This window comes from Xiphophorus couchianus, chromosome 14, assembly GCF_001444195.1.
Source record: "Xiphophorus couchianus chromosome 14, X_couchianus-1.0, whole genome shotgun sequence".
NCBI classification, from domain to species: domain Eukaryota; kingdom Metazoa; phylum Chordata; class Actinopteri; order Cyprinodontiformes; family Poeciliidae; genus Xiphophorus; species Xiphophorus couchianus.
In genome coordinates, this window is record NC_040241.1 from 11,475,459 (window position 1) to 11,498,400 (window position 22,942).

The following is a 22,942-nucleotide window of genomic DNA, read 5'->3' on the forward strand; positions in this document are numbered from 1 at the left end:
GTACTTTGGATGTTGTTCTAGGTAATTTTGTGACTTCTCGGAAGACTCGTCTTAGAAGACTTTCTGAAATTTCTTTCTGAACAATTTCAAAGTCCACTTCGGGGACGTTCAGTTATGTTCTATGTTTTCTCCATTTGTAAATAATGAAGATAACTGTGGTTCACTGACATTCAAAAGCCTTTATCTACCTTTCCAGATGACAAGTTCAATTACTATTTTTCATTAGTTAAATTTATTTAGATTATGGCATGATGTTGTCCTTTTTAAGAGTGCTTAGCCTACTTCATGTTGTCAGATAGGCTCAAATTAGTAGGTATTTTAATTGTACAGCTCAGGCAGTCAACAGAGATGGTAGTGGCTAGTGAATCTGAACAAAAACAAATGTGGTTAATAACGTTTAATCTTTAATTTAATCAGATTAGCAATTAGATTCTTGTAAAAAGCCTAGATTGGCTTGTATAACTTTTTTTGCATTAGGAATGAAATCATTTAAGCTCTGGTTTCAATTATTAAAGTAGCTAAGCATTTACTCAAGCTATCCTTGTGCGCCATTTTCTAATTCTGAAACAAGTGTGAAAACAAAACAGAATAACACAAAGACTAGAAGACACTTTTCTCAGCACTGCATAATTAGATGCCAGCTTTTAAGAATAAAACAGCAACAAAGTGAGTGTAATACACACACACGCCTACACGCACGCCCCCCCCCCCCAAACTGAAGTGTTTCCAACCACTCAGGTTGACAGAATGTAAATAAGCCAGTGGCTTGATGCTGTATCAGTTGTAACAAGCCTCTCTCTGTGAGCATGCTTAACAACCCCTCTGGGCCCCTAAAGCTGAACTCTGTTAGGATGGGACTGTGTTGTCTGCGGGGGCAGCAGTGGAGGAGTCTGGCCCATGCTGATTGGCTCACTCCCCTGTGAAGGGAGGTGACATGACAGAGTGCTCAATTAGCCATCTGCTTGCCCACGGCTGCAGTTACAAAGCGAGCTTCAACGGGCAGTGGACAGCGGGGGTAATCAGAGGAGCTTGTTCGCACTTGTGCATTTACACCCAGACATGCAGTAAATGACGGCACAAACAGACAACGCATGCAGGAGGGGCAGAGATAATGCATGGCAGAGGCAGAAGATGAGTGAAAACAGCAATTTGTGCATAAGACGGCAAGGAAAGATGTCTAGGTGTTGAGCTTTTTAGCCCGTGGACATATTAACATTCTCAATTAGTAGATTAAAAGCAGCATTTAGTTGGTGACCGTTACCTCCTGAACTTATTTAGAATTTTCATTTGCCTTCCATTGTAGCAAAACTTATTCTATTAAAATTTGATGCAATCATCCAAGAAAATACAAATTTTTGAAGTTGGAAGAACATATTACTTGATTTTCAAAGTTTGACCTTTGACCTTTTCGCTGCAAGGCAACTGTACTAAATCACACTATCATGCAGCTGCTCATTCAGATCTAGAAGTGCTAAAATAATTAAAATTCCATGTAGAAATATTTAACACTTAGTGAATGTTTAGCAGAAAACTAGTTGCAGGGAAAAAAAATCATTAGGGAAAAGCTCTTAATAACTAAACTGTGAAACTTTCCTAAAGTAAAATTAGCGAGGCATAGCAGAATTAACACAAATAGATCTCGCCTTTTATATAATCTATGTGGCCTCTCCATGTCTACACATGGAAAGACACTGCATACAACGAAATAAAAAAAGAGCCTTAAAATAAATAAGAAACCACCACAATGGAAGTCTTTGACAATAAGGGATCGAGCCCATCATAGAGGCTAGCCTCTGGGGTTCCTAAAATGCAAAACCACATAGCCTCAGAGAGCTGCAATTGGCTTTCTTAAATAGAATCTGGGATGGTAATATGCAAATGAACACGCTCCGACCGTCTCCCAGGGCGCGTTCAGGCGAACAGGTGTGGGCGGGTAGTAGGGGGGGCCATCGAGGACTGCGTGCATGTACTCACATTTACTCAGAAAGAAGGAGCTAATGAAGTGGCCACGCTCCACTATTTGGTGGAAGTCCTAACTTTGGAGTCACAAATGAGCCGCTGCAGAGGGAAACGGCTGCAGAGTGGCTCTGGAATAAGCAGGCTGACAGCCTTCTTTTTATTCACTGTATCCAAGGGGGACATGGTGAGGCTTTTTTCCTATTTTTACTTTTCAGTTGTTTTTTTTTTTCTTCTTTCCACAAACTGAAAGCGTGATTCACACTGAGTAGACAGGCGGCTATGATATTTCCCGCATACTAGCCCAATTTGGAGTTTAGTTGAAAAGTGACAATTCTTCATGGTGTCTGATTGTTTATTGCTGGCTCATTCTGCTGTCCCAGGGGGTCATGGGATTGGGAAAAGACCATGTTTGTCATCATTTTGTTTTAAGATAGCGTCTGGTTAACGGCTGTATGTGGCGTTCGAAGGAAGCCCTGAAGAGAGCCCTTGCTGTGAAAACATGTTTTACAAGATAAACCCAAATGGAGGAAAGAACCAAACACGCAGCCATAAACAGCGATACCCCACTGCAAACAACTCAAATATCCATATCTGCCCTTATGTCACCTAGCATGTGTGCAATTGTTATCCGGTTGAAAAAGTCAGCTGTAACCCAAGGCGGAGTTCTTTAAAACTCCAGAACAAGTCTGAACTCTGCTTTGTCCTCAATATTGGCTGCTGTGTGACTACTTTCATTCTATCTTCTTTCTGTCAACACAGAGCTGTGCAGCAGGGATGGCATCATGCGGGTATTGAATTGTTCCCTGATCCTGCCAAATATAACGCTGCAAACACCAATGATGGGAGAAAGAAAAAAAAAGAAAAGAAAAAAAAGTTCAATTTCTGTTTAATGAAAATTTTCAGAAGTCTGCCTGCACGCTCGGGGGGCCCCACATGCACGAGAACAATGCAGACAGCACTTTCCACAGCTCTGCGTCTGATGTGACAATGTGTCCGACAAAACAGTGGAGAAATGTCAACAGGGGGAATCTGGACAGTATTTTCTGGGAAGCTTAATCTTCTCACAGCACCGCTTCTTTCTACAGTGAAATTAAACAGCCTTCTCTCAGCAACCATGCAGTAGAGTACATGGGCTGAATCTCATCTCATGTGCTCCAATGGAGATGTTTTTAAAAGAGGAAAGCATGAATTTGAGTCATTTTACTGCTGATATGTTCTCATATGCTACATTTGGAATCAATGTTGATTATTATTAACATGCAGTGCTGTCCAGTGACTGTCAGCAGGGGTTTAAATTACTCTAAAACAATTATAACCCTGAATAAGAAGATGAGTGACTTAAACCTGACATGTTGTATTTATGTTTGGTATGTTTATTTTGAAGTGAAAAAGGATTGCATCAAAAGAGTAAATTAAGAGACTAATTGTGAGCTAGATGACAGCATTACAATAGCACTAAAAAAGTCTCAAAAACTTTTAAATTGTTTGTGGAGCAGCATTTTTGGTTAGAGAAAATGAATAATGACAGACAAGATACAACAGCATTTTCAGTACAGGTGCTATATTTTTGGTAAAATAAAATGGAAATTTCCACCTCAAAAATGTGGATTATATATGCAAAGTGCCACCCAAAATACAGAAACAGACAAAAACTACTGTTTTGCTGTATCTTTAAATAAAAATGTCATAGTATTCAACATGTACAGTATGTTGAAACTGACTTTGGTCATATCACCAACTCCAATTGAGAAATAAAAACAAAAAACACGTATGCCATCTCTGGTTAAATCCCGACAATGGATATGGCAACTTTAAAATTATATTTCTTAAGAATTTTTTTTTTCAACTTCATTCATTTAGATTTTCATATACTAAGTGTGATGTACACAAGATCAAGCAAAATGCTTTTTTTGCTTCAGCTCAAACTCTGCACAAGTTAGGCTTTATAATTTTGTTTTACTTCTGGCTCATCAGAAACTCCTGGTTCCATCTGTACTGCTGCAGTTAGTAAGAAACTGACAAAATGTCCAAACTTCCACTTCTACCGCTTCAAAGGAGTGATCACCCACCGTCTTAAAATGGGTTTTTGCTCGTTTTTTAAAATCCAAATCCATTTTTAATTCCTCAGAAAAATTTTATTTAACTATGTATTTACTTATGCATGCAAGCATGCATATATTTACGTACGCATGCTAAGCATACATCTGTGCATACATACTCATTTCTGTATAAACCTTCATCCCTAGAACTTAAACTCAAGCTGCAGATTTTATCATTCGTTCAGCATCCCAAACATAATGTCAGTGTCAAGTCTTGGCTGTGCTCCTTGGCAGTCTACTGCTCACTTTTTCTGCTCTGCTTTTTTAATAACGTCATTCTCAATTCCGGCAATGGGAAGGAATATAACTACTATAAGCTACAAGTCTGAACAAAAATCAATTGGAGAGTTGTGCAATTTGATACAGGATCTTTACATCTTTACCTTAAACAAGATGAGGAATCTGACCTTGGGTTAGCATCTATTTTAGGACCACTTGCTAAGTGGTGAACTAACAGAAACAACATCTCACTGATGGACAAGAATGGAGTCGGTCTTTCAGGAAACATTTAGGTTTTCTGACGCAGGTACTGCTTCCTTCCTACAGTATGTTAGCTTAGTTGGACGTCCGCCTCCACAGCAAAAGTCTGGTTAGGTCCATAGTCATCTGTATTTTAATGACGAAGTCCAGCAACTTCTGAACTTTCAACGGGCACACAGATCCTACACATTTTACATGAACACGCTCATACACATGAATATGTGTTAGCTTCTTCTCCTTTCTGCATGTGTATCTTTCAGTACACCTCCGATAATTGCCATCTCCTTGGTGACCAGGTGACCCATGCTAGCAATTAGTGGGTCCCTAACAGGCTCGGCGCCGGCGAGTGTACACAGATGCACCGCATGAATTATGTAAAATACAGTCCCAGAGAAAGTCTCCCACCCGGCCTCAGCCTCCTTTAATCTGATCTGTTCTTATCACGGGTCCCCGTGTGGAAGTGCGCGAATAAAACACACCCATCAGGAAGAAGCCACGTCTGTGCCGTGCCTACCGAACAGGAGGTGGGTAATACAAAGGAGTGTTGGGGGAAAAGGTAGGACAGAGACAGCAACATGGAGACAGACCTTTAAACTTAAAACTCCCTCGCTTCAAATTTGTGGGTTTTTATGGCCCTCGTTTTCTATTCACAGCGAACACACACAAAAAAGAGAAAAGAATAGTGCTGTGAATGTACCAACACGAACAGTAGTGAGAATAAGTTTGCAACATGACTGCCTTATTAACAAATCAAGAATACAAAATGTGTGTGCCATCAGAAGTGGTAGACGACAAACTTGAACTTTTTAGTTCCAAGATCTTTTTACAGATTCATAACACCAAATACATTCTTTTTTTTTCCCTTCACAGGTTTTGTCAGGAGAATACATCAGCTATTCTGCTTCTCAGCTGCATTTTGTGCCCCAGCGTCTCCACTGAGTTAAATAGTGACCCTGGAAAAACTTTTTTGCGTCAAGTTTAACTCTTGGTTTTGCCACTATTTATGGCATCTGTTCATGCCATAAACGTCCTGAGCTGGGATAATGCCAGCGCAGGACATAACATTTCCTCACCAAACCACAATTCATAAATTTATAAAATGGAATAAATAAAAAAACAGGCAAATAAATAAATGATCAGACCATTTTAAAGTATAAATATTAAGGTTTACTAAGAAATAAATGCTGATATTTCTGTAGTGAGAGTGTATAGTAAGGAACAAGGAAAGGCAGTCTGTAAGGAGGATGGACGGATAAAGAGATGGACACATGTATGCTTTCCTATGAAACCAATATAATAGTCTCCCTACTTGGTCTGAGCAACTAATTTTTGGAAATTCCCATGTTTATTAGGCAGACAAATAAAGGTATGCTATCATTTATGCGTACCCTGTTATCTTTTCCAACACTCATCAAATCAAAGCTGTTACAGATGGGGTAGAAACCTAACCCTTTGAGTTTTAATGGGACGTCAATCACAATTTCAAAACAGCAACCTACCAGTTAGTTTATTCTGATGCAGGAACTCCATCTGTAGCTTCTGCCCGGCACGCTGAGCCAAGAGGTACGGAGTGGAGTAGACCGGATCTCCGGTGGCGCACATAATGTCCGCCCCACTGAACACCAACTCCATGGTCTGCAGCACGTCAGACGACACCACGGCTGCACACAGTGCCTGTTCATACGAAAAGAGTTTTGATTAGAAGAAATGATCAATTTAAAAGTTCTGCAGCGGTACCGATAGAATATTCCTCATTGAAATGTTTTCACAGCTCACCTTGTAAGTGAGTCTAAACAAATTCCAGATGAACGGATCCAATAAAACTAAACTACATGCATTTCCTTTCACATCTTCATCAGATTTTTGAGACTGATCTTTATTTTGCAATTAAAATATTACATTATTTGCCTACCTGACTTAATGATATAATGGTAAATTAGTGGGTTAGTTGGGATTTTAAGTAGCTGTCTATGGAAAAGGAAGTATATCCTTGTTCCAGTGTAGGTGGAACAACTCTCCGTTTTAGTGTGTGGGTCTGCGAGGGAACGCCTGGTTGATAGAGGACAAAGAGTCTATAAAGCGGCAACAGAAAACCATATAAAGTTTGAAATTAAGTTTCCTGCGCTGATCTCAAAAGAGAAGTAAAAATATGATCAAACTTTAATACAGCCTGTGGGAATCATTAAAGCTCTGATTCCAGTAAAAAGAAGCAATATAGCAAATAAGAACAGTACAAATGGGCCATTTTAACTATAATGAAACGCACAATTTCCGAGAGGAAAAATACAGAAATGATGATGTGAAAAACAATGAAGTGAGCAACAGGAAAGCAGCAGACTTCATTAAGGAACAGAGTATAAAGCATGTGGAATTCCTTCTGTGTGTGAAAAATATATGGAGCTTGAATCTGAGGAGCATACCAACAACAGCAAGGAGGCAAATGAGATGTCTCATCCCCACTGACCTCCATAAATATGTGATATCAAAGAAAATGGACAAATTTACTCACTTCTAACTCAGCAAACAGGAGAAAATGTACAGAATACTTTAAAATACAATTTTTATTTTTATTTTTTTTTAGAAAATTTATAGATTAATCAAAATCTTTTCATATTCCATTTAATTTTATGTGGACAATAATATCCTCACAATGGCAACATTTGTTACATTATCAGCTAGCGCAGTTTGCTTTCACACTGCAATGTGTCAAACAAACCAAACAATTTGAGAAACTTGTTTACCACTTCACCTGTGGTGGCACTGCACCAAGGACCACTCAAGGAAACAGCATAACCACCTCTAAAAGGGAGAGCACTAAGTAAAATTTAGTTTTTTGAGGTTTATATCATGTTATAGACATTAACTCATCAAAGACACACCTGGAGTGTTGCTTTGATTATTCCTCTCCCTCATACAAGTAGCAGCACCAATTAGCAACACCAGGTGGGACTGAGCTTCTGTTGAGCTCATCATACAAACTACTTTCCAGTATTTTCCAATGTTGTTTATCGCTTGATAGAGGAATGTTAATGTGACGACGTACGGAGTGACGGAGTGTTGGAAAGAGCAAGAGCTTCGTAAAGAGACAGAGGCCAAGTTTTGAAGTGTTACATTTCCAAACAAAATTTCTTGATCAGTATAAGCAGCATTTTAGGTAACAGTTATTTGATTGCTATTGTTGAGAATAAAGAATTCTGTGTTTTTCTTCTACCTCTTTTAGCTAGTTGCAAAGCTAAAACTAAAGGACATGACATGTTAGGAAACACCCTCAAAGCTAAGGTTAGAAGATATGACACATTAGGGAACGCCTTCTTTAGGGCGTAGCGTAAATAGAGGCTAACAACGGGGATCACAAACTGTTTTTGGGTGCCATTTGTTCTGCTAGCCCTTAAGGATAGCATGAACTATGGGCCAGCTGAATTTTGGCTCTAATAAATGGAATTCATGAATTCAACTCACTGACTCTTCCTCAACCTCATATATCAATAACTTAGCATGAAGAACGGATAATTCTTTGAAATATACACAATACTGCCACTTTAAGAAGACACTGAATGCAACATCCTTCTTCACAAAATGTAAACAAAAATTGGAGCGGCATCGGATTTTAGGGGATGTAGGATTTTTCTTTTGTCTTTGGCGAAAGACCACAAGTCATTTCTGCCGGACTCGTGTTTGTTTTGATTGGGTTTAATCAGAATGCCCACCACAATAGTCTCCTTCCTGCCTTTTAACTGGCATCCAATTCACTTGCCATTCACATATGCATTCAAACCGCATTAGAGTTCATTTCAACTTATCTGGGATCTCGGTTTATAGGCGATCCAGAGTTAGCTTTTTTGGTCCACATCAGAGTTTGACTGATGTGTTTCCAAAAAACAAAAAACAACAACAACAACAACAAAAAATGGACGTTCAAGCAAACAAATAAAAGTTTGATTAGAGTGGACTAAATGGAGCTGGTGTGAGTGGACCTAACACCTTCACAGATATCTGTATATTTTCTGAACATCAAAGTAAGGTAGCTTAAGTGCACAGTAGGTGGAATGTCTGGGCAGGTAGACAGTTTGTTAAAAGGAGTTACTTTTTTCTCACATTGATTGAGCTAAGATTAGCAGATAAAAGGAGCAAAAGAATACAGTCTGATCCAGGGAGATATTTTCCGGCTCAGTCTGTCTCTTTCCATCTGTGCAGTCAATTGATGTGACATTGTGCTCAATGACCTGTGACAAAGTAGATCAACAGAGGAGTCGAGTGGCAAATGGCGGAATTTCAACTAACAACTTCGCCTTTCATCGCGCTCGTGGCCGAGGGGGCGGGCTGAATCGATCTGCCACAAACAAGCAATATCTGTTTGAATGCGAGGGGGGACGGTGAGGCCGTGCATACAGACATGCAGACAAAAGTCCCCCGTCAATAAGACCCACCCACGCACACAGGGGCCTCTTCATGGAGATAAAGGTGTCTCTGCGCACTGCTTCTGCAAACACTGATTCATCTTCATCAGTTGGAAAACAACAAGCAAAATTAATTCTGTCTTTATCTCTTTCGTTCACACACAAGATGGGGTCGGATGTTGGCTAACCATTCCCATGCAGCTCGGCCTTATTCTGTATTGTCTCTGGAAATGACCTTCCGTGTCACAGCAATTACTGTAGCCACCAGAGACAGTGGGCGTGAGCAAATGGGTGTGCGTGTGTGTGTGCAAAGTGATATTAGACGCTCCTCTGACACCCCATCTCTAGGTCATGTGGTCTGCGGAGACTCCGTGGAGGTCAATGGGATGAGAGCTCCTAACGGTGAACATGAGACTAAGAAGGACTGCGAAAGAATGGGATGAAGAAAGCATGTTTAGAGCTGAACAGTGTATATAAAACATGACGGTGTCAGAGTATGCAACTTTATTTTGTAGGGTTACTCGTGAAAATTCCAGACCCTACCAGACTCGAATTGTTATTTCTTATATTTATCAGAGTACACAGTTAATGTATGACATACTTTTATAGAAATCAGGCTTTACATGGACAACCAAAAAAAACAAACAGCGAGGTAAATAGAACTCTAAAAAACACACCTTTTTTTTTTCTTTGTGCATACTGAACCGGACCTGAAAAATAATTAGAATAAATTCCATTCTTACCTAGACTATAGGAACCATTATCTTAACAGAGTCAACTTTATGTTTTCACAGCTTTGTGAATTCTGTGACCCTTAAGCATGAAAAAAGAAATCATTCTTTTTTTCTAAACCAATTCTAAGACTGCATGAAAGTCACTGAAGATTTGACGCCATTGTCTTCATCCCACAGAATCCTCCCAAAGGAGCAGGATTTATATAGCATTAAGTGTTTCATATTCATGCTAGCAGTAAGTAAATGTGACACGTAAGTGGAACAACTTGTCCAGTGAGATTAGACTCAGTGTCCTTGTTTGTGCCGCATTTTTTCCTTTTTTACATAATTGCTGTTTTAAGACGAGTATATGAGTTTTTATTTTGTTTGTCTAAAAATATGTTAGGTCTAAGTGTTATGCCTGCATCCCATTTCCAAATTGTTACCCTGATTCAGGCCTCTTTCCCTTGGTATTTCATTCAAAGTCACAGAGTATAATCTTAACTATTCTACTGTACACTTGATACTCAAATAACAGCGTGATATTAAAAGAAACAAACTTATTGCATATAAACAAATGTATGTCATCCAAGCAGGCTCTGAGGCTATTCTTCATATAATGAACAAATAATTTAGAATTTTATCCGAACAGTTTTTAGAAACACCATTCTATTAAAATTGCACTAAAATTGCACAAGTTATGAAGGATAACTTGGACAATGATGGGGTATTAGGGGCTGTTTTCCTTCTATAAAAGGAAGCCTATGATTAACCATAAGAGCATTATTGTCAAGTTATTCTAATTTAACCCTTTTTTTAAGCCTAATGTGATGAAATGTATAAAAGCATATTTGAGAAATGGTAAATAGCATGTTAATATAGATGATGTATTTTCCTAGATGACTGATATCACACTTGGTGTCTCTCAGGTCTCTGCACTAGGTCCTCTGCTTTTTACGCTTTATGACTTTCTGGAAATTTTTCCATCCCTTCACTAGTCAGATGTATGCAGATGCCAACGGTGCAAAATGACATGCAAAAAAACAAACATATGCATTTTGACACCATAAAGCCCTGACATAAATGTGCAAAATAAAGGGCTAGTGCTACGGAGTGACGAAAAAAGGTAGAATCACCAATATGACACACTGATACTTAGCAAATCTGTATGGACGGTATGAGACAGCACAGAAAGACAGAAGATGGCAAACATAACCACACACTTTCACATTTCTCCAATGTCATTGCTGAGTTTGTTCCTCGTCTGACACTCATAGTGTGCAAGAAACTCCTTCAGGGAAGGCAAATGCACACTACTGAAGTAGGGCAGCACAAATGGGCACACGCATGCATTCTTCCTCACACACAGTCCTGAAGAAGCTTAAAAATGAAAAGAAAATTTTTGTTGAAGACCCTAATTCACCTTTACACTAAGCTTGTTGGTTAATCTTTTCCCTGTTTTTTTTTCCTGCTCATCGCCCCGCTTCCCTCAACATTTTCATGACCCCGGTCTATAGTAGAAAATAGTGCCATTGATCTGTGTAAATGCTGAGGCAGGTGGAAGCATTTTTACTGCTTTGTGTACTTTTTAAAAGAAGGATAGGTTTTCAAAAGCTGAACTGTTAGGCCTCAACACTAACATTCTTATATTTAGAACCCATGACATTTCCTATTCGGATTTTTAAAAATCAAGTCCTTATCTACCGATTGCCACAGGGGTTAAGGAAATATGCGTCTCTTCAAGCTAATGCAACCCCATACGGCAAATTTATAAAGCAACAAATTAAACTGTTGCAGCAGGATTGCTGTCTGACTAAATGCTTTGCATTAAAACTGAACAACTAATATTATAAAACAAGTCAAATAAACAATGAAGGTTTTAAAAAGACGATATCCACCAACAAGGAGCAAAATGTTAACAGGCACGTTTGCACTTGACACATACTGATACTGTCTCTGTCCAGCATCTACCATGCTGGCTGACCAAAAAAAAATGCTCTCACAGACATTTTCATGCAGTTGTAGGAATTACAAGTGAAAATTCCTAAAGAATACATTTTAATTAATTAATTAAAAAATATAAAAATGAACATACTCAGAAGAACTCTGGTCATGTGACCAAGTGTCCTTCAAAATTGTCTGCAGATATGTAGAAAGATTTAAAAGTCATTATTTTTATTTTAGAATCATGTATTCAAAAGAAGGGATTTTCTGTCCACTGATTTTCTTCTATGCTCTCTTCTCTTCAACTCCTCCCACCCCCAAGGTTTTTCTTTTAATGACTTGCGTCTGAGGCATGAGGTGACCATTGAATGAGGTCGATTCTTCCATCTGATGAACCATTTCTGCGTGAATTTGTTCTATGCTTTATAAAATTTTGCAAGATTTATGGTGGGTACCATTAAGTATCGCTTAACAACAAAATAGGAAAGACAAAGTAAATTCATCACGGAATGTTTTTTGTTTAAAATGCAAACTGAGGAGAAGAATGGGACTTAACTAGAGCATCAGAAAGTACATATAAAATTGCATGCTGCTGCTGCCTGGAGTTGTTCTTTGCTACATTCCCATGAAGCGCTTACCTTATTGAGTTCCTCCAGATCATGAAAGTCCTCCAGGACCTTCCTGTACTTTCTTTCTCTGTACTTCCGGCGCATGAACGTGGCACGCTGCTCGGTGGAGGCCCTGCTGTGAAGCTCCTCCTCTAAGGGGAGGTTAGCGGCCCAGAAACTGTTAGCATTCTGGTTTCCCACCTCCAGGAAAAGCTGCAAGATGAACAAGCAATTTGATTAGATGAGAACTGCTAGTAGAGGTCTCTTCACTATGTGTGAAGTCTTAATTTAGACAAAAAACTTTGTTTTTGTTTTCTGTATTCCTGTTAAACAGTGTAACTCATGTGTATACACTGCCACAGCAAGGAAAACTTTTAGACATTTGTTCAGCAACAATTTCATGAAATACCTCTACAAGTTCATTGCTCCAGATGCTGCTGTCCAGCTTTAAGCTCCGCACCTTTGACAAACTTGGTCCAAGGGACCGGTGCTGTCCTGGCAAAATGGTGACACACAATTATTAATGCAAACAGACAGACAGGCTCATAAAATCTTTTACAGGTCTGAAATTTGCGCTGAGAATATTGTGCTACCAGGCTATCCCTTAGTTCCTGAGGAGTTCACATAAAAGTACAAAATTATTAGAAGCATATATGCACAACAATCTGCTCAACGTTCACAAACATGCTGCCGGTGATGGAGTAAACAATAAACAGGCAGTTACAAGACGGAGAAAACGGAGCATGACTGCGAGCTCATTCTCTCACTCACAACACAACATATTTAGTCCCCTCAGCTCCCCTAATTGGAAATGAAAGCAGAGAATGAGGACCATTAATTGCTAATGAATCATGAGTAATTCATTGTGTTTGTTGGTCGGCCTGTTTATTTGGGTGAGCGGGGGGCTTCTGGGGTTGCTTGTGGCCAAAGACGGAGCGGACATGCATAATACATTATGCATGCTGTATGTGTGACTGTGAATTATTGTCCTGTGAGTAACGGTGGATAATTTTAGATTGAGATTTGGCATGATCTCATTACTGTCTCCTATTCAGAAGTGGAGCAGCTGTGAATGAAAATGAGGGGCTGTGAGCTGTGACAGGACATCTTGACACAGTTCTGGATGGCACAGACTGAAAAAGAAGACTAAATTATTTGTCACTTCACAATTTTAGTCACGAGACATTTTTGATAACTAGTCCTCGTGTTGGCATCACTTTCTTTTATTAGACTGATGATGTCTAGAGGAAGCAACATGAAGCAAATTTCTTACGAATGAATGTTGGCCATATAATCTCACATATTGATAAATTAGATACACAATCATTACACCAAGCACATTTATAAAACACAACTATCAGAAGTTACATCCTTTTTTATTACACCACGTCAGGGTGGAAAAACTGATGGATATCTATAAAAACTACCTTAGTAGTACTCTAGGTGGTTAAATCTGCTGTAATTAGACACAAGCCAACCAAATGCCTTTTGATGCCATCATCATGATTCTAGCCTGATTCTGATCAGCTTCTACTCTCAACATTTAGATGGAACATACGGGCTAAGAAGGTCCGATCTGAATGATCAACCTCAAAAGATAAAATAAATAAGTAAATAAATGTAAGATATCCATTGACATTCAGTGTTTAAAAGTAGTTCCAAGAGGTACAATGATACTAAACATGTTAAAATTGGCTTTGGGACGGATTAGGCTGACATTAAGAATGGCCTTCTCAAAGCCCCGGCATCAACACTGGTGAAAATTCATGGGCCATGTCTGTGCCAGGAAATTAATTTAAAAGAATTAATCCGATTCTGCCAAGAAGAGTGCTGAGACGTCCAACCAGAATTATGCCAAAAGTTTATTGATGGCTGGAAGTGTGTGACTGAAGTGCTAATTTCTAAAAACACATTAATACAAATATTAGTGGGGGTGTAATTACAGTCTTGAGCTTGTATGTAGAGTTTCCCTGTGTGGAGATAAAAGATGAGGAGTGTGCTTCACGTGTAATGTATTAAAACAGACTAAATAATTATTTCTGAAGATTACAACATAAATTATAAATAGATGATTTTTGGTTAAATAGGTTGTTCAACACAACTTGAAAAGTTGAAATAAAACTGCAAGTGGCTTTCTGATCCGCAATTTGACAAATAAGATCTATACAGTCAGATTTTGTCAGTCTAACCTGTGAAGGACTGAAGCCATTTTACTCATGAAGCCGCCTGCACTGCAACATCAGTGCACCGTCCACTGGGCCGTGCAACACCACAGGACCATTTTCACTTGTGTAAAGTTAATGAAGCTGAAAAAAGCGTGCACAAGCCTCAGGGTAAGCAGTGAGATCTCTCTGTATAAAAAGCTGAGTGTAAATGTCTTCATTTTTCCCATGGAACCAAAGCAACACAGAGCAGACAGCCACCTCCAAAGATTTCACCTCCTGTCAGAGACTTTCATGGGGATTTGTGCAACAGAACAGAGCAGGGAGCAATTTGAGATTTTTGCACCTTCAGTGGGCGACGAGGGGTAAGTTAGTAATGGATAAGACCAAGATTATCTTAGCAGCTGTTAAGTAAGGACATGTTTATGAGCTACCTAATGGTTTGTTGAAATTACATATCAGTGTAGCAGTGTGAAACTCTTTAATTAGCGCCATCTCTATTGGAAAACTTGTGTTGAAAGGTGCTGGTGGTGGGTACAAAAGATGAAAGCTCAAAGTCATCTTGAGGGGAGAGTGGGGGTTAGCAAAGAAAAAGTCAAGTAATATTTTCACCTTACATTTAGAATTTCCTACAATGTAACTTTTTATCTATTTAATTTTGTACTTAAAACTATTTTAATGGCTCTGGGGAATTTACATATGGCTGGTTGGAAAATTGCAAATCCCATTTAAAGGTTTTTGAAAAATGTGTGAATGTAATACTTGTAGACCAAATAAAAAGCAATAACTGACTGTCTGTCTGTTGAGCCAAGTGACCAAGCTTGGCATCAGTGAAGTAGCATCTTGCGTTAAATGTATGAGAACCAGCAGCATTTGAGAGGGCAGCAGCAGGCGTAACATCCTATGGTGTCCAAGCAGCAGCAGAAGTTATCCAAGAAAGGTGTGGCTGATTTTACACCTGATGACTAAAAGAAGCATAGAAAAAATTTGGCTATGTTTATTTCCTAAAAAGACATAAGCATCAGGAATAATTACAAATTCACAATTTATAGTAATCTAAATCTGCAAACTATAACAAAATACTCCAGTAGTAAACTCTTCAACATCAACAAGTGAAGTTACACACCATTAGGATTCACTTCGTCTTTGCACAAAAGGGGAAAGTCAATCTTGTATAATTTTTTCCCCATTAGCTCTCTCATTACTTCTTACCTCTCCCTCTTGTTCAGTGTCTCTCTTTTTTTTGTCCGTAACAATAAAGTTTAAGAGGCCTAATTAAAAGCATGAGCAGGCATTGGTATTCCAAACAGACCACAGAATAATTTCAGGAGACCGGGGCCGCTTCCTTTAACTGCAAATATTCCCCCCTCTTGCTCCCTGCGTGTCGACAAAATGTAATATTAAACACCTCTGCAAATGAAACCATTTAGAAGTGTTTGAAAGAAGACGTTGGCTATCTGATGTGTACCAATTACACGGGCGAGGTGAAGAATCGCATTAAGTATGACAGGAAGAAATCTGGAGGTGGAAAGAGGGATGTGTCCACTCCGTCCGTCACTCTCTCACAATAATCATGTTTAGCAGGTCAAGTAGCAGTCTGGGATCCCCCAAGTTCTTGCACATAATCTTTCTTGTCATTTCATCTGAATTATCCGGCATTGCCAAACAGATCAGCGAGTCCACAGGCCAGACACCAACTCCCATAAGTGGCTTATCACCTGAGATCTTATTCCCCAAAACACCCCCAGGGTCAGATTACATGTCAGCAGAGGCCTAAGACCTCACATTTACAGAGAATAGTTGAGTAAAAGCTTGAATATGTTTCAAGCTTTTACTCTGAGGACTCTGATTCATTTTGAAACTATTGTTTCAAAACACAACATTTTTCAGATTATTAAAATTATGACTTTTCTCAATATTTCTGTGGCACCAATTTAATATTTTGTAAAATTACCTTGGAAATGTTTTAATGGACTAAAAACTAACTTGCTTGACATGGTATATGGGAATAAAAATGTAAAACACTGATTAGTCTTTCTAGAAATCATGTGAAATGCCCCGTAGAAACTTCTAATGATTACCTTTTTATATTTTAGCATTTCAGATGACCATATTTCACAAATTAAGCATTCTTTAACTAAACAGTGTCTGATCCTGTGATAAGTACATAAAAGTTCAATATGTATTTCTGTGGCATCAATTTAATCTTTTTGTAAAGTGTATTTTTATTGTTTTTTCACCTTCCAGAAATATTGGCTTCTTAAAATACAATAATATTTTACAATAATAATAAAATACAATATGAATATTTATTAGGTGAGAAGATGAACAGTCCTACTCAAAGGAAGGAATAGCTCTTTTAGTAAAATCACATGCCACAATTATTGGAATCTCTAACATTCCCAATAGTTTTTCTTTCTAAAGTTGATCATAATGTCTCTGAGAAGACATTATTGTCTTTTTCCATGGGTTTTACAAATTACTTGACAGAGGCCTATTTCTACAACCTACAACACAAAACTAGAAAGAAAAAGAAAACGGGGAAAAAAGGAAAAAGGAGAACATGTTATGCAAGCACTACAAACATAGATTGATGCTCATAATTTAGGAAATAACTAGAATAAACTAACTGCTCATGTAAACCTGTTCAAATTGATAGTCAAAGTACAAAATTTAAAACTTTTAAAACTTTAAAAACAACCAGGCTGGAGAAGAAAAGTTTATCTTACCAGATGAAGCAGTAAACAAAAGAAATTTACATAGCCACCAGTTGGAGGACTGCAGCAAAGAGTACCATCTTGGGGTCATCAAGTCTCCATAACTACAACTTATTTTAAGCGCTTTGTTCACATCTTAGCCAACAACTGTGGAGGGCATTATTAAGAACCCCACTCCTTCAATTGCAAGTATTTACTTTGTTGCTTATTATCCCGGTTAAGATGAAGATACGAGGTGGTGAGACGGAAGGTCTTCACCTACAGGGACCTTCACAGTTACACTCAAGTTTTACGTAGGAGGATTTCTACATAGGAGTCTTTGTTTTATTTTACTGTGTGGACTGTATGTTGTTTTTCAGCATGTGGACCACCAGCCAGCATATGTTTGTCTTGACCTGAGTGCATAAAGAGAATATGGAAATCCACCTTCTGTCATTAAACAAAAAGTACCTTTTGACCTCGGAAAAAGTTAGTCAAATTATTTAACAATGAAGTAAATTATGAATTCAAAGTGAAAGTTGCACCAGTCTGCCTTAAAAATGTGACCACTGGCAAATGAGCTTGTTATAATGACAGCTAGCAGTAGGAATGAGAGATTAGACACACAGGACAATCAATCATGCACTAATCTAGTAACCGAACAGTCATGTTTGGGCTGTGGGAGGAGCACAAAGTACCTGAGGAGAACCCACAAAAAAAAAAAAAAAACATGCAAACTCCATGCAGAAAGACCCCAGGTCTGGATTTGAACCTTCTTGTTGCAAAACAACAGTGCTACCATCTTCACCAGTCAAATATTGGCATTACATTTCATTTTATATATATTTTTTGAAGGGGAAGTATTATGTAAAATCTACTTTATTGAGTTTTAATAAAGTAGTCATGTCATGGTGTTATATCCACCCATCAAAAATATACCCGGAGTGTTGTTTTGATTCTTGACTGCATGTCTTAGAAATCCTTTTTTGCTTACACAAAGCTCAGTCTTACGCCGAGCACGCCTTCCTCAATCAGCTCCTCCAGACTAGCAGCAGTAGCAATTAGCAAACACCTGGTGGAACTGTGAGTCTGCTGAGCTCATCATGAGAACTACTTCTTCTCAGTACAAAGTCCCTAAAAATGTTTGTAAAATGGCATAATGGAGAAGGATTGTAGTGATGCTGTGCTGAAGGTGGAGTGTCGGAAAGAACCAGAACTTCTTAAAGAGACGGAGGCCAATTTTAGGGCATCAAATTACAAAGTCAAATCTCTTTTAAGTCATACTGGAGATATTATGCATTTTTATAATGACTGGAGGTAACATAGTTACTTGATCGTGCTATAAAATGGCACTATGTCCTGGAAGATATATAAAACCTCCCCTTCATGTGTACATGAAATATGTCTAGACACATCAGACATATTATAATACTAGTAGTTGTGAAGATAATAGAGAACATGCTGAAAGTTTGTTCCATAAGTGTGCCTCTTACCTGCACACTTCTTGCAGATGACCACACCCAGATTGACTGACGCCCATTCTGGCTGCGACGCGCCACAGTCGGCGCAACTCCTATTGGCCTCGTTGAACCAGATCTTCTCCGCCACTTCGTAGTCGTAGAGCGTCTCCGCGATTGATTCTTTGATCGCCTCGACCCACTCCTCCTTCTCCCGTTCCGAGTCTGCCACAAAGCTGCAACGATCAATTCTTTTCTTTAGCCCTGACCCCAACACATAACCTCACAAATATTGATTTGATTTGAGACAGCAATTAAACAACATACTAGCCACTAGCAGAATGACAGGGAGTGGTGTTTGCGTATGCTGTGTGTGTGTGTATACAAACAGTATTTTGGAGCAGCTTCAGGAGGCAGTTGCTAAGTGTGGACGTCTCTGTGTGATTGCGATAGATTAGGTGAAAGTGATAGAAGCAATGGAGGGGGGCAAGTAAATCAATCTGTCTCAGCATTTAACTCGACAATCTATAAAGTTCTAATGTAGCACATTTCTCACGTTTCTTTTCGGATATTATTGCAACATGAAGGTGAGCAAAACTGAGAACCGTTAAATAGTTACATTAAATCAAACTGATAAGAAAATGAATAAGCATGCAAACATAGGAGGTATGAAATCAGTGTGTGATGACTCAGCTTTTAGGGGTTGAAGACAAAGAGACAAACAGTGAGAACAGAGAGAAATATAAAACTGAGAGAGAAGAGACCGAGAGCATGAATGAAAGAAGCACTTAGAGAGGAGAAATGGAACCACAGATCTCCATGGTAACCTGGCACCCGGTGCAAAGTAAGATGAAGAATGTGAAGGGGAAGGAGAGGAGTCTGTTTATGGGTGTAGGGGGAGAAGCAAGTGGAGGTGGGAGTTTCGCCTGAGGCTGGGGATGTGGAGCTGGGGGTCAACCTCACCCAAGCAACCCACCAAAGATCGATAGGTTGATTGGGTTCAGCCGTCCTGTGCCCACTGGCCTCTACCCAGGAGAAGACTGCTCAACTACAGCAATGTGTGCCTGAAAACCGAAGAGGGGGCACAGAGCTCTAAGAAGTACTTATCTGGGACACTATAAATGCTGAAGGTAATCTAAGAGTTCAGTGAATGCCGACACTTAGCCAGTTAGACACACAAATCCCTCCCTTACTACAAGAAGGTATCAGTTCCCATTTTAGGAAAATCTCTCTTGTTCTTTTCGTAATAGAGAATATCTTTTTCTGCATTAAAGCATGTAGAGTTTGCTAAGGACTGCAATGGTATTGTTGAGGAAAATTATTATTTAGTGTTTAAAATAGTTAATCTGACGGCAGGCGGAAAAAGGTACATTTGACAGTCTTATTTTGAATCAGACAAACAGGGGTCAAAATGCAGATCACTCAAATGGGGCCTCCCGCAGAGGCCAGAGCACAGAGCCATAAAATTAACATTCTTGCAGGCAGTGGGGGAGACCTGCAGAGGCCAGCATTTGGGATGGTGTAAAATAAATGCAAAATAAAAGATTGAAACCCTAACATTTAATTTCTAAATATTAATACCATGTTTTTACTGAAGATTGTATTATTCCATTTTTAAACTACAAAATGATGAATGTATTTGAAAACTGTATTATCTGTGACAATATTAGAAGCAAATGGAAATTGTTACAATGAAATGTTTTGTTTTACTATTAGAAAATTGCTCAGGATTTATGCTAAATGGGGTTTTGTGAAGATAACCTTTCCTTGAACCAAATTACTGGATTTAAGTTTGTCCTGAGAATTTATGTAAGGAGAGATAACGGGAGAGACTCCGGATTCCACAAGTATCTGTGAAATCTTATCTTATGTTTTTCTTTACCCAAATGACCATAGAAACCAGGAGGCCAGGATGCAGCTGTTCGCTCTTTTGTGAACCAGAGAGCAAATGGCCTTTGATCTTTGGCGTAAATTAGGAGGAGTTCTAAGTTTTTTTGAGTGTCCAAGGTAGCTTGCAGTTGGTCAACCAGAGGTACGCCTTAATTGAATATATTAAAAAGGAAAACACACCTTCAGTATAAGAGTTCGTGCACAGGAGTAATAATTCAGAAAGTTACCCCTATTTTGCTTTTTACATAAGCTTTCTCCAAAGACGCGTCTTTGTCTTTTCGTGTTCTTCCTTCTCTATTTTTTCCTGTTACAGGTAATGAGTATATCTCTGTATTTCTGCAGCTTTGTTAATTGATTCATGTGTTGCTTCATATAGAATTAAACTCTGTGATCTGTGACGTCAACGCGCAGTGTGGTGGTTCCACTTTCTAGCGGCTGCCCCGCCCGCTGAGAGGACCCGGGTTTTAAGGAAGAAGACGAGCCAAACGATTTGTCTAAAGTTTTTAATAATTATTCTTCCTTTACAGTATGGATAATTATTATTGCTTTAGTAATACTTTTAGTATTTTTGTACCTACATGAACAATGATCATCAATTTTAGTTGCAGAAACCTTGATTGGTCAGAAGTGATGTGTTAATACTGAATGTAAAACAAACAAGAATCCTTTACTGAAAAGCTTTTAAAACAGATGTGCACATAGAGAATGTATCAGTTTTAAAGTACACAGATTATCATGTTATAATTTGCCATCATTCTGTTTATAAAGTAACATTGGAGGCTTTCCATGCCTCATGAATTAACTGGTTTATTCTTTTACTGATAGACATGCTAACTCACGCAGACTGATGCAGGTTTTTGCTTTCAGATACAGTAAGCATAGTGGTGGAAGAGGTAACGGTTCCAAAATAAACCATCTTTCCCTGCAGAATGAGCCTGACAACAAGCTAATGTTACCTCGCCAATTAACACGTTTATTTATATTCCCCCATTTGCTAGCCTGCAGTAGGATGTTTATTTTGCCAACAGATATGCTAACTCTTGTAGCTTGTTGCTTGTTGTCACCTTAAGAAGGTGTAGGCTACGTATGGGTGGAAGAGGCATCAGTTCTAAAATAAATGTGCTCATTGTACAGAATTTTCTGCCAGTTTGTCTTTAAAAAGTAACACTGTAAACCTGAGAAATGTTAGTTTGTTAATTAGCCAGAAAACCCGTTTCAAACTGTGTATTTTCCCCAACAGACATGCTAAAATTTGCAAATTGATGTAAAATATTTCTTTTAAAACTGTTAACTTAAAAAATGTAGCCTACACATAAGTGGAATACATATTTTTAAAATAAACTTGCTCATGCAAAAATTATAAATGCCATCTAAGCTTCAATTGGCTTCACACAAAATGTTCACAGTTCAACTTGTCTTTGCCTTCATACATTTTATCTGCCATTGACATATGACCAAGAATGAGAACAGAACAGCTTTCCCTCACTGCCTCCACCTATCTGAACATTTTAATAACATTTTGGTTTAATCTAATTTACCATGTTGCCCCTGAGAAAAAATATTACAGAAGATCTTTAACAGAAAATACCATAACAACCTTTAAAAAAAAAAAAAAAATCGACCTTTTTAAACTCACTTCTAATTGCTCATAAACTGATAAAATTTTTAACTGTATAGTAACTTCAGTGGATGTAATACTAGATGGCGTACAACACCCAGGTAATCAATTAAAGGACGTTGGCAATTAACCAATTGCCAACTGTCGCCACAAGCTCAATCAGGAGGAGGGATTGATGCAAATCAGTGACTCAATGCAATTAGTCGAGTCTCCTTAGATAAACTAACGACTAACATCACAAGCTGAATTGACCTTAGTGTTATAAATAGAATCCCAGTGGAAACTGACTGAATTAAATTTTGTATTAACGCTTGTATTTATAGACAAATAAAAATGGATCCTTTATTCTTGAAAACAGTGGCTTCTACATTTAAATCGAGGAAAGCAAAATGACAAGTTCACAGCAAAACATTACAAAGTGGTGAGAGAACTGCGGAGACATTAGGTTTACAGGTACGCCACAACTAACTAAATGTCACGTTGCTGCTGATACTGAGGAGCTGAACAGTTTTCTCTTTTCAGATTATTTAGTTACAACTGTGTTCAACATCCTTCAATGACAAGACAACATCCTAACAGACCTATTTAATGCAAATGGTGAAAGCTTTTCGCATGTCTGCATAATTGTTTGTGAACACAGACAGGAAAACTTTGATGTATTAAAAAGTCGACCTTTATCTTTAAAGTTGGCACAAAATCAGTGGTGTAGTAGTAAATTAGTCTTGCCAACAGCAACCGTTAAACAGATGTTTCCCAGTCCAAACAGATGTTATTTTTTTTGTTCTATCTAAATTTAAATGTCTTTGGTTCATCAAACTTTCCACCGACTATGAAGTGTTCTTGTTTTGCCCTAAAAAGTCGGCTGCTGCATTCCCCACCTCGGACAGAACACTTTGTCCACTAAAAGGCTGCAAAACAA

General features: G+C 38.5%; 1 protein-coding gene across 3 annotated transcripts in view; it reads right to left on the bottom strand.

Moving 5' to 3' along the window:
• arap2 (ArfGAP with RhoGAP domain, ankyrin repeat and PH domain 2) overlaps positions 1-22,942 on the bottom strand; it is a 134,637-nt gene that overhangs the window by 56,636 nt on the left and 55,059 nt on the right. For all 3 annotated transcript variants that reach the window (XM_028038910.1, XM_028038911.1, XM_028038909.1), the window contains exons 11-14: positions 18,552-18,751; positions 12,610-12,695; positions 12,231-12,413; positions 6,038-6,212 (exon numbers count right to left, since the gene is read on the bottom strand). In XM_028038910.1, coding sequence (XP_027894711.1) covers positions 6,038-6,212; positions 12,231-12,413; positions 12,610-12,695; positions 18,552-18,751 — 644 coding nt within the window. The remainder of the gene's footprint in view (positions 1-6,037; positions 6,213-12,230; positions 12,414-12,609; positions 12,696-18,551; positions 18,752-22,942) is intronic.